This window comes from Salmo salar, chromosome 09 (genome assembly GCF_965601325.2).
Source record: "Salmo salar chromosome 09, fSalSal1, whole genome shotgun sequence".
NCBI lineage: Eukaryota > Metazoa > Chordata > Actinopteri > Salmoniformes > Salmonidae > Salmo > Salmo salar.
In genome coordinates, this window is record NC_138299.1 from 131,922,615 (window position 1) to 131,938,889 (window position 16,275).

The 16,275-nt window shown below is 43.9% G+C and overlaps 1 protein-coding gene across 1 annotated transcript in view; it reads right to left on the reverse strand.

The window, feature by feature from the left end:
- Nucleotides 1-8,321: 8,321 nt before the first annotated feature.
- LOC106612876 (periostin) overlaps nucleotides 8,322-16,275 on the reverse strand; it is a 32,401-nt gene continuing 24,447 nt past the window's right edge. Inside the window, exons 12-23 of the mRNA XM_014214481.3 lie at nucleotides 15,970-16,100; nucleotides 15,563-15,693; nucleotides 12,843-12,945; nucleotides 12,015-12,082; nucleotides 11,692-11,737; nucleotides 11,554-11,586; nucleotides 10,268-10,362; nucleotides 10,054-10,150; nucleotides 9,668-9,730; nucleotides 9,283-9,369; nucleotides 9,006-9,044; nucleotides 8,322-8,809 (exon numbers count right to left, since the gene is read on the reverse strand). Coding sequence (XP_014069956.2) covers nucleotides 8,766-8,809; nucleotides 9,006-9,044; nucleotides 9,283-9,369; nucleotides 9,668-9,730; nucleotides 10,054-10,150; nucleotides 10,268-10,362; nucleotides 11,554-11,586; nucleotides 11,692-11,737; nucleotides 12,015-12,082; nucleotides 12,843-12,945; nucleotides 15,563-15,693; nucleotides 15,970-16,100 — 937 coding nt within the window. The 3' untranslated portion in view covers nucleotides 8,322-8,765. The remainder of the gene's footprint in view (nucleotides 8,810-9,005; nucleotides 9,045-9,282; nucleotides 9,370-9,667; nucleotides 9,731-10,053; nucleotides 10,151-10,267; nucleotides 10,363-11,553; nucleotides 11,587-11,691; nucleotides 11,738-12,014; nucleotides 12,083-12,842; nucleotides 12,946-15,562; nucleotides 15,694-15,969; nucleotides 16,101-16,275) is intronic.

Genomic DNA, 16,275 nt, shown 5'->3' on the forward strand with positions numbered 1-16,275 from the left:
TGCTACGTGTCGGTAGTCATTTAGGCAGGTTACCTTAGTGTTCTTGAAAACAGGGACTACGGGGGTCTGCTTAAAACATGGTGGTATTACAGCCTCGGACAGAGAGAGGTTGAAAATGTCAGTGAAGACACTTGCAAGTTGGTCAGCGCATGCTTGCAGTACACGCCCTGTTAATCCGTCTGGGCCCTGCATCCTTGTGAATGTTGACCTGTTTAAAGGTCTTACTCACATCGGCTGCGGAGAGCGTGATCACACAGTCGTCCAGAACAGCTGGTGCTCTCATGCATGTTTCAGTGTTATTTGCCTTGAAGCGAGATTTGAAGTAGTTTAGCTCGTCTGTTAGGCTCGTGTCACTGGGCAGCTCTCGGCTGTGCTTCCCATACCAGTCTCTGTGAGTCACACTGTCCTACAGCATAACTTTAAATATAAATGGTATCTTTTCAGCCCCAGTATGCAAAAGCAGGCACAGACTTACCTTCTTCACTGACAGTTGAACAGTCTCTAAGATGGATGTGCTTATTTTCTGCAGTTGGAAATGAGGTGCTGCATCGTTTTCCTTGGTATGGGTTTAAAGATCATAATTCAAAATGAGAACCAGCACAAAGAAAAACTGATTACAGTTGGAAAGCAACCACTGTAAACAGAATTTTCTTTTTTCAAAGATGCGCTATGCAGAAATCGCTCAGCCATTTCCTGGTTGCAAAAATTCAGTTTATGCATTGTGTAGAGAATAATTGTACCATCTAAACTGTTCTAAAATATATTTTCCATAACCAAAAATATTTTCTTATCAGCTCTTTGAAGCTGGTGTACAAAACTGAAAGTAAAAGATCCAAAAACTAAACTTAAGAATGGGAAGCATAGAAATAGTGCACATAGAACAGCTCTACCGCTTCTTAGACTTGCTTTCAATGAGAATGACAGGGGGTGTGATATGGAATATGTAATTGCATTACACTCATAGAAAAAAAAAACTTTATCTAGGACTTGTGGGTACAGGCGAAGAACCCTTTTCGAACCCCTTTTTATAAAAGAGTATAGGATCCAGTAAAATGAACTATTGGTGTGACTGTTGAACTTTACAGCCATAAACACTGGTTTATGGGGTTGTACACTATCACTGCAGCCAGATAAGAATATAAGAACCTCCTGATCTGATCTATATTTCTGCCAGATCAATGCATCTCCTTTTCTGGGATCAGATGGTTGTGGTTATAGTCTGGATGGAAGCAGATAGTTGACGTACCAATCATATAGCTAGTACACTATGACCCTTCAAACACTCACAAGGTAAATTTAATTCTGGACCTCGAGGCCAGTACTACTTCTGATTGTCATCCTTCCCCTCTAATCAAGGACTGATTTAGAACTGGGACAGCAGGTGAGTGCAATTAATTATCATGTAGAACAGAAAACCCGCAGTAATCTGGACCTCCAGGCTTGGATTTAATTACCCCTGCTCTAAACCATACGTTTCACATCATTGTCTTATAATACCCCCACCTTAAACCCCCATCATACCATCATATGTGTTTGTATAGTGTAATAACATCAAACTAATGTTGTATCATAGTATTTTAAATCCTGAATGGACTTCACTAGCTAAAGCTCTGGCCCTGTGTGTCTAGCTGTCATGTGTAACACTGTATTTTAACATGTACGTCATCGGATAATCCTTTGTGCATCCCAAATGGAACCCTACTCCCTACATAGTGCACTACTTTTGACCAGAGCCATTTGGGCCTTGGTCAAAAGTAGTGCACTATATAGGGAATATTGTGCCATTTGGAATACAGATTTCTTCTCACTGTAGCGATTCCCAACATTTTGGTTTTGTTAAGCTAAGAACATATGGAGATACTTCCCATCCAGAGAATTGGAACATTCAGCAGAGTGCAAATTAGGGGGTGGGCGGCTGAATAAGTCATGAGTCCTCCTAAATGCAACAAAGTCAACATTTTGGGGGGTCTCTAAATAATGTTAATTTAACCATTCTCCTGTTTGTTTAAAATGCAATTTGTACTGCTACGGTGGTAAATATGAAAATAAAAGTTTCTTCCAAATTAAACTAGCTCCCGTCCCGTCCCGTCCCGTCTACTCCCCTTCCTCCCCTCCGGCGTTCGACATCGCCGGTATACTAACCACCGGTCCTGGGATCCATCATTATATGCACACCTGGCATTAATCATTACGCGCACCTGCACATCATTAGGCACACCTGGACGCCATTACCTCATATATTACCTCCCTTATGTCTGGCACTCCCTTAGGTTCTTTCCCCAGTCAGTATTGTTTATGTGTTTCATGTCTATACGCTACTCATGTTTGTTATATTGTTCGATGTTCTGTTTATTATTAAACTCACCACCTGCACTTGCTTTCCCGACTCCCAGTGTATACGTTACAGAATACTGACTCAAACAATGGAAGCAGCAGGAACACAGAATGTCTCCCAGACAGTCAACGAACAGGGATACCTTCTGCATCAACATCATGACCAGCTGGCACAACTGGGGACAGCTATGGAAGAGGTTCTTCGCAGTGTGCAACGTCTCGAACATACCCGGAAGGCGTAGCCGTCAACTAGCGGAGGATACTCTACAACCAGCCGACCCAGCGAGCCAGCCAACAGCCCATTCAGCAACCCGATGTGGTCAGAATTCCCGTTTGTCCCTCGCGGATAAATATGATGGTACCCCATCTAAATGTCGTGGCTTCCTACTTCAGTGCTCCCTCTACTTTACACACCAGATAGGAGCCCCCACCACCGAGAGGTCCAAGGTTGCCACAGTTAATTCTCTGCTGACTGGGCGGGCGTTGGAATGGGCCACGGCCGTCTGGGAGCGAGGAGAAGAACTAGATTCATATGAGGGGTTCATGGCTCTGTTCAAGTGCATCGATCATCCCCCAGAGGGCAGAGAGGGAGGTGAGAGCTTACTTAATTATGGCAGGGGGACCAGACGGTTGCCAAGTACACGTTCACCTGCTGGACAATAGCAGCATCCAGTGGATGGAATGAGCCGGTGCTTCGTACGCTATTCAGAAGAGGTCTGCGCAAGGAGGTCCAGACGGAATTGGCCTGTCGAGATGACAATCTCTCCTTGGACGCACTCATTGCGATGGCCATCTGTCTGGATAACCTACTTCGGGAGTGTCGGTACTCTCATCGCTTCTCTCCCTCAGTGAACACTCTGGCTCAAAGCCTGAACCCATGGAGGTAGGGGTCACACACCTCCCCGCGGCGGAGCGACACAGATAGTGACAGCTGAGGCTCTGTCTGTATTGTAGTCAAGGAGGGCTCCAGCGGTGTCCGGCACTTCCCAATCCGGGATTCACAAGAGCAGAGGGACAGTCACGTGTTTTTCCACCTCCTGGGGTAGGAGTGAGTATTCCATCTTCAACACTTTCTGCTAAACTCTTTTTGGTGTCCATTACACTAGTTGACTGTCCCTCATGTACTGTGTCTACAGCGTTAGTGGATTCCGGTGCCAAGGGGAACTTTATTGACCAGACCCTTGCCTCCTCTCTTAACATCATCTCATACCCGCTCTCTTCTCCTTTCCCAGTTCAACTCCTCGATAGTCGGCCATTAGGATCCGGAACCACCACACACATCACCCAACCCCTCACCCTCACCGTGGAATCCATTCATCAGGAGAACATACCCTTCATCACCAGTTCCCAAGATCATCCTCAGCCTTTCTAGGCTTCAACGCCATAACCCCACCATCTTATGGTTGAGGATGAGAATCACAGACTGGTCACACGAATAACGGAGGACCTGCTTCCCCATCCCCTGTGGTTCCATGTCGGTTGAGAGTCCTATGGTTGCCCTTCAGCCCAACATCCCGGAGGTATACCAGGACCTGCGGGAGGTTTTCTTCAAGACCTGCGCCACCTGTCTTCCTCCTCATCGCCCCTGGGACTGTGCCATCGACCTGCTGGTAGGGTCTACGCAGATGAATCTACCCTCTGTCGGTGGCTGAGACCCAGGCCATGGAGGATTACATCCAAGAGGCACTCCAACAAGGTTTCATCCGCACGTCCACTTCTCCTGCATCGGCAGGAGGGATGGAGGGTTACGTCCATGTATTGATTAGAAGACTCAATGAAATCACCACAAAGTACTGTTACCCTCTCCCGTTGGTGCCAGCAGCCATAGAACAGCTCCGCAGGGCCCATTTCTTTACCAAACTGGACCTGTGGAGTGCATACAATCTCATCCGCATCAGGGAGGGGGATGAATGGAAGACGGCTTTTAGCACAATGTCTGGTAACTACGAGCACTTGGTGATGCCGTTTGGTTTAGCCAATGCTCCGTCAGTGTTCCAGGCATTCGTTAACGAGGTGTTCAGGGACATGCTCGGACGCCAGGTGGTCGTGTATATCGATGACATCCTGGTCTACTCGGCTACCCTGGAGGATCACATCACTCAACTTCGAGCAATCCTGGAACACTTCCTGGCTAACCACCTGTTTGTCAATTTCATCAGAAGGCCGTCTCCTTCTTAGGCTACTAAATTAGCCCGCAGGGAGTGAGGATAGATGACAAGAAGGTAGATGCGGTTAGGTCATGGCCAGTCCCAATCACCCTAAAGGGGTTACAATGGTTTTTGTGGTTTGCCAACTTCTACCGCCGTTTCATCAGGAACTTCAGCTCCGTCGCCGCCCCTCTCACCTCTCTCAAGGGTGGTCCCCGTAGGTTAGTATGGAGCCCAGCAGCTGGGGCCTTCCGTCTACTCAAGGGACATTTCACCTCCGCCCCATTGCTCAAACACCCAAATCCCACGATATCCTGGTGGAGGTGGAAGTGGACGCGGATGCTGGAGGTGGAGGTGGACGCTTCAGAGGTGGGCGGGGGGGGGGGGGGGGGGCAGTTCTGTCTCAACGACAGGGTAATCCACAGAACTTGTATCAGTGTGCATATTACTCTAAGAAACTGTCCCCTGCAGAGAAGAATTAAGACGTCGATGATCAAGAGCTCCTGGCGGTGAAGTTGGAATTAAAGGAGTGGAGACACTGGCTGGAGGGTGCCAAGGAACCATTCGTCATCCTCGCTGACTATCGGAACATGGAGTACATACTGACAGTGAGGAGGCTGAATCCGCACCAAGCAAGGTGGGCCCTTTTCTTCACAAGGTTTGAGTTCACGCTGACCTATTACCCAGGTTAAAAAAACACCAAGGCCAATGCCCTGTCCCGTCTCTACGATTCGGGTGATGGTCCTGTCCAGCATGCACCTATAATCCCATCCTCCCGAGTCGTAGCTTCTGTGGTCTGGGACGTTGATGTGGACATTTGTCAGCCTGCACCCTCTAACTGTCCTCCTGTGCGCATCTACGTTCCTATGAGGATAAAGGATTGGCTGCTGTCCTGGGCACACACAGCTGTTGTCGCTGGACATCCAGCTATTTCTCACACAACCAAATCCATCTCTGAGAAGTACTGGTGGCCCACTGTGGCACAGGATGTCACTCGCTACGTCAACTCCTGTTCCATATGTGCCCAAACCAAATCCTCCCGGAACGCTCCAGCAGGGAAACTCCTTCCCCTTCCCGTGCCTCAGCATCCCTGGTCCCATCTATACATTGACTTTGTTACTGATCTACCCTCCTCTGCTGGTTTCACAACCATTTTGGTGGTTGTGGATAGATTTTCAAATCCTTTCATTTTAATTCCTCTTTCTGGTCTCCCTGCTGCTCTCTAGGTGGCTGAGGCACTATTCCAGCAGGTCTTCCAGCATTATGGCCTTCCAGAGGACGTCGTCTCCGACAGTGGCCCCCAATTCACATCATGGGTATGGAGAGCCTTTATGGAGAAGCTCGGTGTCACGGTCAGCCTCATTTCCAGGTATAGGCCTCCAGTCCAACGGGCAGGTGGAGAGGATGAACCAGGAGCTGGGGAGGTTCCTGAGGAGTCACTGTCAAGACCTGCGGGGAGAGTGGGCTTGATTCCTTCCATGGGCAGAGTACGCCCAGAACTCGCTTCATCACTCCTCCACTGGGTTGATCCCCTTCCAGTGTGTTCTGGATTTCCAACCGGCCCTGGCTCCGTGGAACCCGAGCCAGACCGAAGCTCCTGCGGTTGATGAGTGGTTCAGGCGTGCAGAAGAAGTGTGGAGCGACGCTCACGTGAGACTCCAGCGCACCGCCCACTGTCAAAAGGAGCAGGCAGACCGCCACCGCAGTGAGACCCCTGTGTACCACCCTGGGGATTGTGTCTGGCTTTCTACCTCCCACTCTGCCTGCCCTGCAAAAAGCTGAGTTCCCGGTTTGTGGGGCCGTTCAAGGTTCACAAGAGGGTCAACAAGGTGACGTATAGGTTACAGCTTCCCAGTGACTACTGTTACTCACCTTCTTTTCAGGTCTCCCTTCTCAGGTCGATGCTGTCCCCCACAACACGCCTCCAACCCCCCGGACATCGAGGGGGTCCGGCCTAAGCCGTCAGATCTCTACTGGACTCCTGAAGTCGTGGGGGTCAGCTCATGTACATGGTGGACTGGGAGGGGTATGGCCCAGAGTAGCAATGTTGGGTTCCAGTGGAGCACATTCTGGATCCCAACATCATCTGTGATTTCCACTTTTGCCACCCGGACCGGCCCGCTCCTCGTCCTCGGGGTTTTCGACGTCGCCGGTATACTAATCACTGGTCCTGGGATCCATCATTACGCACAACTGGCATGAATTATTACGTGCACCTGCACGTCATCATCAGGCACACCTGGACTCCATTTCCTCCCCTATATCTGGCAGTCCCCAGTCAATATTGTTTGTGTTTCATGTCTATACACTACTCGTGTTTGTTATATTGTTCGATGTTCCATTTATTATTAAACTCACCACCTGCACTTGCTTTCTGACTCCCAGCGTATACATTACAATAGTCCCCTATCTCAGCCCCTTTTTAGTTGCCCCAACATTTTTTCTACAAAAAAGGTCCTTTTGTCAGTCAGCAAGATACATCAATTGATTTAGTCTAGAAGAGTATAGACAATCGCTGAATGTCATTACATTTTTTGGTGTTTAGTAACCATGTCTATTTCCATTCATCAAATGGTGTGGAAAAAGTCTGACATTCTGGGATTTTTTTTGACTGGACCTCCTATGCGTGCACGAACTTGCATGGCATTTTTTAATGGACTTAAGAGTAAATATGTAATTTAACAGTATTTTTTATTTATTACATTTTAATTTGGGCATAAACACAACCAGTCATGATGTTTTAATCTTATAGTCAAACAAATCGCTTAAGGTAGTCTACCTGTGCATGTTTGTCCACTCCAAAAACATTACAGCATCCAAACAGTGCATGATGATTTGTTTGACAATAAGATAAAATCATCACGACTGGTTGTGTTCATGGCAAATTAAAAGGTAATAAACAATAAATGACATGTCTTTACAATTAGGCCCATAAGAAATGTCATGCAAGCGTGTGCACACATAGGAGGTCAAGTGCCCCAAAAAATTGAGACCCCGACAATCATGGTATAATTCGCACTCTGACCTTTGACATTTGCTTTAGATTTGACTTAATTCTCACTTTAGGAGTTTCTCTTTAGAGGGAGCTAGGTTAAAGCGTAACAACTGACACATTTAAAGGGACACAGATTGACATTTGTAGCATTGTCAGACTCTTTTATAGATTTTAGGAGATCTTAAAAACAGACCCCCTCCCCAAACAACTAGCGTTATACAAAAAAATTGAATTGATTAAGTAGGCAGGGAGCCAGTAGACACGTGCACAAATTAGAATGCTATCATACATCTTCTCCTCAAATTGGGTAAATGTGATTCTAAAATCTAACTTGAATTGAATTCCTTATATCGATGAACTACTAACAAGTTTTTCAACAAGTTTTTCTCATTTACATTTACGTCATTTAGCAGACGCTCTTATCCAGAGCGACTTACAAATTGGTGCATTCACCTTATGATATCCAGTGGAACAACCACTTTACAATAGTACATCTATATCTTTTTTTTTTTTGGGGGGGGGGGGGGTAGAAGGATTACTTTATCCTGGCGTATTATGCACTTCATATCCAAGAATATACTTTATTAAAAAAGGTTTGAAAACTGCTGTAAAAAAAGCTATTGAGAACATGTGAAAAGTTAAGTTTGTCAGAGTGTTGCACATTTGAAACTTCTAAAAGCAAAGACATGCTCAATATCTGAATGGTTAGCTAGGTAGAATAACAGACAGTCAGACAGAAAAAGAGAGCAAACACACTACTGTGAAATTCAGATCAGAGCTGAAATTACATCTGGTAGAAAAATATAAACATTTGCAGAAATTAAGTTACAGTCAGAAAACAGCAATCACATTTTATTTTTTATTATTTTAATTTTTATGTGAGCACCACAAACTCGATATCATGCAGAGGTAAATTACAAAATCTTCCTAAAATCCTGTTGTATCACCTCAACCAATGATCAAGGCTTCCAATAGATTGGTTTCAAAGATAATTTTGCTACCCCTGGCTAGCTTCTAATCTTTCATCTCTAATATACACCGAAAACCCACAAATATGCGTACCTTATTTACATATATTGATGGCTTTTAGTTATCTTTAGATACATGCATCAATGATTTTTGTTTTGTTTAGCAAATGGCTTTACTGGTCTCACTAAGTTCAAGTTCTGTATGTCTACACACTGCATCATTTGGAGTGTAGAGCTTTTATGAGAGACCATTCATTGACATTATCTCTGTTGTTCCTCTCTGGTTGCCGGTGCATCTTCAGTCACCTGGTCTGTCCATGTTTATGCTCTTTGTTCCTCTGGTCTGACTCTCCTCCTGGCACCAGCTAGGAACAGAGACAACAGAAAGATCATCATACACTCAAAATTATAGAAATAAAGTTCAAGTCAATGTTAAATGATAGGTGGTCATTCTATTTCTATGGTCGCAATTACAGCTCCTCATAGGATGACATTACCCATCATTTGAATCCCCCAACACGGTCAAACATTATGTTATGTTATCAAGGAATTATGTATTACCTGGAATTTTCCTGCCAGTTACTCGTCTCGGGCTTCCCTCTGTGAAGACAAATTTAAACACCAGTCATTATAGAACCTTATAGAACCCAAATTTTGGTCACTACAGAACCTTAAAGAACCTAAACCATAGTCATTATAGAACCCTACAGAACCAAACCTCTGTCACAATAGAACCCTACAGAATCCAAACTCCAGTCACAACAGAAACCATATCTGAATCACTACAGATCCTTACAGAACCCAGTGAGGATGAGTAGGGTTTAGATGTGTCTCTTACCTTGGATGAACTTGGTGATTTTATCAGAGTCCATGTCGAGCATTGAGGGGTTTCCCTCGATGGTGGTGATACGGGAGAAGTCAGCACCTACAGGACGGAGATAGGGATGTTACTGTATATGTCACAGATGGGACTTTTATGTATTCTAACGAAACAAGCAATTATGTTGGACAATTGACTAATTCTGCCGACTATGCCAAATATCACAGGGTGGAAATGTAACAGTTAGTTTGAATCCTGTTTGTCAGTCTCTCAACCCAGATTCTAACAGAACCTGTCACATGTCTACCCAGTGACATGCATATATGTGATTTTCAATTAAACATTGCATTATTTCCTCTATATTACGTTGTCTATCTACAACCAAAGGGGTGATGTTACTGACCATCCAGCTCAATGTTGGAGACACCACTGCTGGAGCCACTGCTGCTGGCCGAGTACTGAGGACCTGTGGATGACAACATATTGAAACATTACATCAGTCTTCACATAGAAACATAATGTTTTCACAGAGTGGCAGATGTAAGAGTCATGATCCAGGGGTGATGTAGAGTAAAGGGAATTCAGTACAACACATTAACATCTGTAGACCTGTGTCACACCTCAGCAACCCAAACATTCACTTCTTTGTTTCATATAGTGCATCAATACACCATATAGCAACTATAGACCAAAACAGGTTGATTTTACTACATGTTAATATGTACCCAGAGTTCTTCAGACCTCATGGACAGGAGTCAAGAAAGACCTGTGTGTCTGTGAGGTACATACCTGAGACCACTCTGGTAACTTTGGTGACTTTGGGCTCTCCCTCGATGACTCTAGTGACCTTGGTGAACTTTGGCTCGCCTTCAATGACTCTAGTCACCTAATAATCATAATCGAATATTAGATTTATATAACGCTTTTCCCGATGCTCAACGTGATTTGGTGGTTACATGGGTGGATACAACAATTGAAACATGGTTTGTTACATTGGTGTTACCTTGGTGATGGTAGGCTGTCCCTCAATCACCCTGGTCACCTTGGTGATGGTAGGTTCCCTTTCGATAACCCTAGTCACATGGGTCACATCAGGCGCTTTAGAAAGAGAGAGAGGACAACAAGTTTGACAACTGGAATAAATAACAACAAAAGCATCATTGAAGAACATGACGTTTAAACGGCAAACTTGTAAGATCTGAAGGTCCGAATGAACGTAAAAACTCCAGACTCCATGAACTACAGACATGTAGTGTGTCAGTGGTTCCTCTACTCCTTGATTCAAATATTGTAGTTTATACTTTTTATCAAATTAGACTGAAGCCCAACCTTTCACTGGCTTTAAAAGAATTCATATGACAGGAATATATTGCATAATCAAAGGACACGTGGATATGTGCTTTGCAGATACGTTCCGAGTAAAGGCTTTCTCCAAGACATCAGTTTTCCCCTTAGAGTAGCAAATTCCTCTTTCAGAATCTTGACTGGAGATAATTGCATAAACTGTACCTTGAACTTCTGTGGATATTTCTCTTTCACATCAAGAATTAACCTTACAAGTCAAATCCCAATAAAGAACGGTTATTTTAACCAGAACAGATAAAACCTTGCCAGGTGTCTGCTGCTATGGCAAGTCTTCTCTTGTTGCTGTCTGTACTGTAATTATCTGAACAACCACAATGGTTTTTCCTCTTGGACATGGGTCATGAATCTCATTGAAGATAGAGATCCTCCTTATCTGAACTGTGCCAACTATTCTATCAACTCTTGTAGCACAATGTCTTCAAGTCTTTCCAAGACTACCCATCATATATCATGTAAAATGAATATACACTGAGTGTACAAAACAATAGGAACACCTGCTCTTTCCATGACATAGACGAACCAGGTGAATCCAGGTGAAACCTATGATCCCTTATTGATGTCACGTGTTAAATCCACTTCAATCAGTGTAGATGAAGGGGAGAAGACAGCCACCAATTTGAGTGTGTCAAGAACTGCAACGCTACTGGGTTTTTCACGCTCAACAGTTTCCCATGTGTATCAAAAATGGTCCACCACCCAAAAGACATTCAGCCAAATTGATATAACTGTGGGAGTCACCATGGGCCAGCGTCCCTGTTGAATGCTTTCGACATCTTTTAGAGTTCATGCACTGATGAATTGAGGCTGTTCTGAGGGAAAAAGGGGTGCAACTCAATATTAGGATGTTTTGTACACTCAGTGTACTACGCAATGCTAAGATTTATGCATGAAGGATGTTGTTTCGATCCTTTAACTGTAACTTACCTGACTCAATGACGCGTGTGATGATCGTCCTCTCTGAAGGAAACAGAAAACACACAGCAGTTAAAAAAAGTTACAAATAGTTGCAACGCAAAAAGGTACAGCAGACATCTAGACTTCGACTGATACAGTTGTACTCACTCATGAATGTGAGGGGGATTTCCTTATAGCTGTATCCTGACACGAACTGTGAATGAATAGAAAGAAGGATTAGAGGCTGTAAACCATATTATTGTAGGTCTGTGTACACATCGTTCTGCTCAAGTCCAATGCAGAGGGCAACTTTGAATCTTCAGATGCACTGCCTGGGGCTCGTGAAGGAAGGAGACATATCTGCCTCTATTATGTGGTAGGTACTGTATTTGTTCAAGGCTTTACATAGTGTCTTGTCATCTTAAGGTCATTTTGTAACAAACACTTAGACGTTAATCTCATCTTGCTATCTCAGGGTTCTGGTACATTACCTTGATCTCCATGTACTTGATGAGTCTTCTCAGCAGCCCCAGAAGGTCAGAGTTTCCAGCAGGCAGCTCTACAGGACAATACAGTACAGGGTGTTAGACATACTGGTAACACTTTATACTAGGGTATATACTGTACAGTCCGGCACAGTACAGGGTGTTAGACATTCTGGTAAAACTTTATTTTAGGGTACATAAAGTTTACTGCCAAAATAATGGAAAAACTTTGAGGAAATGAGGGATACAACATATATTGAAAGCAGGTGCTTACACGCAGGTGTGGTTCCTGAGTTAATTAAGAAATTAACATACCATCATGTATGTAGGGTCATGTATAAAAATGCTGGGCAGGCCATTATTTTGGCCAATATTTTGGCTACCATGGCTTTGCCCCAATAGGATGACAATGCCCCCATCCACAGGGCACAAGTGATCACTGAATTATTTGATGAGCATGAAAACAATGTAAACCATATGGTATGTTTACATGGCATAAAACCATGTTTGGGCTCGTGGTGGCCTAGCACCCTACACTTTATGTTGGTGTTTCCTTTATTTTGGCTGTTACCTCTTAATACTGGTAACACTTTATGTTAGCGTATATATAGCACAGCACAGGGTGTTAGACGTACAGGTAACACTTTACATTAGCGTACATACAGCACAGCACAGGGTGTTAGACGTACTGAACCATTTAGCACTGCTAAATATATATAATATATCAAGAAATGATTCCCTGCACAGTGTGTCTCTCAACACATGACAATATAATCAGGGTATATTTTGTTTCTCCAACAGAGTAGCTGGCAGTCAGAGAGGTTTGAGTCTTACCTCCGGGGTAGAGGAGGGTTTTGACAAAGTGAATGACTCCGTTAGTGGCCATGATATCATTTTCAGGGACCTCAATAGTGTTCACTCTGATTGTGTTGTTAGCCTGGAGGAGAGGAGTAGAGAGGATTAAGATCCAAACACTGATGGGATGATTACACATAAGACAACCACAATGAGATGAGTTATGAGTACAAGCTGGTAATGCGCCATATGTTTCTCAATTAGGTTGGCATTTACTTTTTCCACATTTTGTTACGTTACAGCCTTTTTCTAAAACGGATTAAAGGCATTTTTTCCCTCATCAATCTACACAAAATACCCCATAATGACAGTGCGAAAACAGGTTTTTAGAAGTTTTTGCAAATGTATTAAAAATGAAAACAGAAATACCTTATTTACATAAGTATTCAGACCCTTCGCTATGACACTCTAAATTGAGCTCAGGTTTATCCTGTTTCCATTGTCCATCCTTGAGATGTTTCTATAACTTGATTGGAGCCCACCTGTGGTACATTCAATTGATTGGACATGATTTGGAAAGGCAATCACCTGTCTTCAGTATTTCAGGTCCCACAGTTGACAACACATGTCAGAGCAAAAACCAAGCCATGAAGTTGAAGAAATTGTCCGTAGAGCTTCGAGACAGGATGGTGTCGAGGCACAGATCTAGGGAAGGGTAGCAAAAACGGCAGCATTGAAGGTCCCCAAGAACACAGTGGCCTCCATCATTAAGTTTGGAACCACCAAGACTCTACCTAGAGCTGGCCACTCGGCCAAACTGAGCATTTGGGGGAGAAGGGCCTTGGTCAGGAAGGTGACCAAGAACCTGATGGTCACTCTGACAGAGCTCCAGAGTTTCTCTGTGGACCTTCCAGAAGGACAACCATCACTGCAGCACTCCACCAATCAGGCCTTTATGGTAGAGTGGCCAGACGGAAGCCACTCATCAGTAAAAGGCACATGACAGCCTGCTTGGAGTTTGCCAAAAAGCACCTAAAGGACTCTTAGACGATGAGAAAGAAGATTCTCTGGTCTGATGAAAACAAGATTGAACTCTTTGGCCTGAATGCCAAGTGTCACGTCTGGAGGAAACCAGATACTGCTCAACACCTGGCCAATACCACCCCTACGGTGAAGCATGGTGGTGGCAGCATCATGCTGTGGGGATGTGTTTCAGCGGCAGGGATTGGGAGACTAGTCAGGATCGAGGGAAAGACGAACGGAGCAAAGTACAGAGAGATCCTTGATGAAAACCTGCTCCAGAGCACTCAGGAAATCAGACTGGGGCGAAGGTTCACCTTTCAACAGGACAACAACCCTAAGCACACAGCCAAGGCAATGCAGGAGTGGCTTTGGGACAAGTCTCTGAATGTCCTTGAGTGGCCCAGCCAGAGACCGGACTTGAACCCGATCGAACATCTCTGGAGAGACCTCAAAATAGCTGTGCAGTGACGCTCCCCATCCAACCTGACAGAGCTTGAGAAGATCGAGGCTGTAATCGGCGCCAAAGGTGCTTCAACAAAGTACTGAGTAAAGGGTCTGAATACTTACATAAATGTGATATTTCCATTTTTTAATATCAATTTGAGGTATTGTTTGTGGACTGGTGTGGAAATAAAACAATTTAATCAATTTTAGAATAAGGCTTTGACCTAACAAAATGTTGAAAAAGTGAAGGGTTCTGAATACTTTCTAAATGTAGTTAAGCTACAGAACATTTGCAACACTTTGCAGTAACCTGGTGGTAGTTGAACTAAATTCAAATCTAGGTAGTGTTTTCAGTAGTTAATTACTTTTTCACCATGTAGCTAACTACTGGAACTACTAACACACTACTTTTTTGGCAAAAATAAAATATGGATGAAGTAGGCAAGAATTTACTTACGTTTTTGGCATTAGACATGCCTAAATTAAGCATGCTGTTAACATAAGGTCAAAGTAATGTGCAATTTGTAGTCTATGACATTTCAGATTTACATATGATAATTTATCACAGAGAAGTTTGGATATAGTGAACTACTTTTACAAGGTAGCTTTAGTTCAGTAAACTATATTTCTTAAGGGTAGCTTTAGTGTAGCTTAACTTCTGTAAAGTAATTGGTAGCAGTGGAATGCAACTGTCTGTTGTTGGGTAAAATGTCATCTAAACTAAATCATGAATATTCTGCACTACAAACATCCAGGGACCTCACATGGCTTTCTGCTTTATTTTAAGAAAGGAAATGTTTTTATGATCTTAAAATATGACCCTAAGGACACTGCTGTAATACAACTTAAAAGCTAAGAATAAAATTAACCCAAAATTAAAATAGTAAATACCTTTGCAAAATTCTAAGTCTTGTCAGAATGCTGAATTATGTTGGGGAAGTTGTCTCTGGGGAAGTTCATCCAACAAATATGGTTCCTGTTTCTTACTCATCAGATTAATGTTATTTTAGACATCCTCTTTTCCCAAACACGTTTAAGTGTTATATATGTGTTCCAAGAAGTAAAAGTTAGCCATAATTCCTAGTTTAAACGTTTGTTCACATTGTCGATGACAAAGGATTGCGGTAGTTAGTAATACTGAGTGGATCAGGATGAGAGTCTCTTGATTCACTGTAAAAACATTGTATAATCTCTTCAGGATCTTTGTGATACTTGCTTGGTTTTGTTGCAGCCATGATGCCATGATTTCTTATATTTACAGCCCTGTTGAGTGTTGAGAGGTTTGGACTCACATGCAGCACTCGGAGGTTGTTTCCCTGCAGAGACTTGAGGAGGTTGGTCACCCCAGTCTCCAAACCTCCGCCGATGAACACTCCGTTGCTGAAGTGGTAGAGCAAGATGGTACGCAGGGCGTTCATATTACCTGGCCAGAACAGACAGGGCTTTAGATGGAAGACTACGGATCCATAGTACATATCGTACATACATCTACCTACTCTAAGTCTTATGGATGTTCCTTTGACATTACAACCTTTAGGAGATAGCTTGTAGCTATGGTAGCTATGGTTAAGGTCTGCAGTTTTTCCTGACCACCACGATGTGGCCTGACAAGAAAACCTCTGGCTATGGTATTTGTTTGAGAGACTGAGACTGACTAACAGGGACGGAGAGAGAGGGAGAGTCTGAGAGATGAACCAACCTCTGAGCAGAGCCATGTCACTGTCGCTGACACCAGCGAAGGCCTCATCACTGGGAGCGAACAGAGTGTATTCTCCTTCCTGTTTGAGCAGGTCAGTCAGACCAGCCATCTCCATCAGTGACAGGAAGATCCTACAACCAAAACATGATGAAGGAAACAGTTACCTGGCTCTCATGACAACCACTGAGGGTAGATATAACTGGTGCCAGTGTGATAGGTTAGCATATAGAACTCCTTCCTGAACTTGTCTCTGACTGGGCTTTAACCAGGGTTCTCTACCTTGCCAACACATGTGACCGCCCGTAC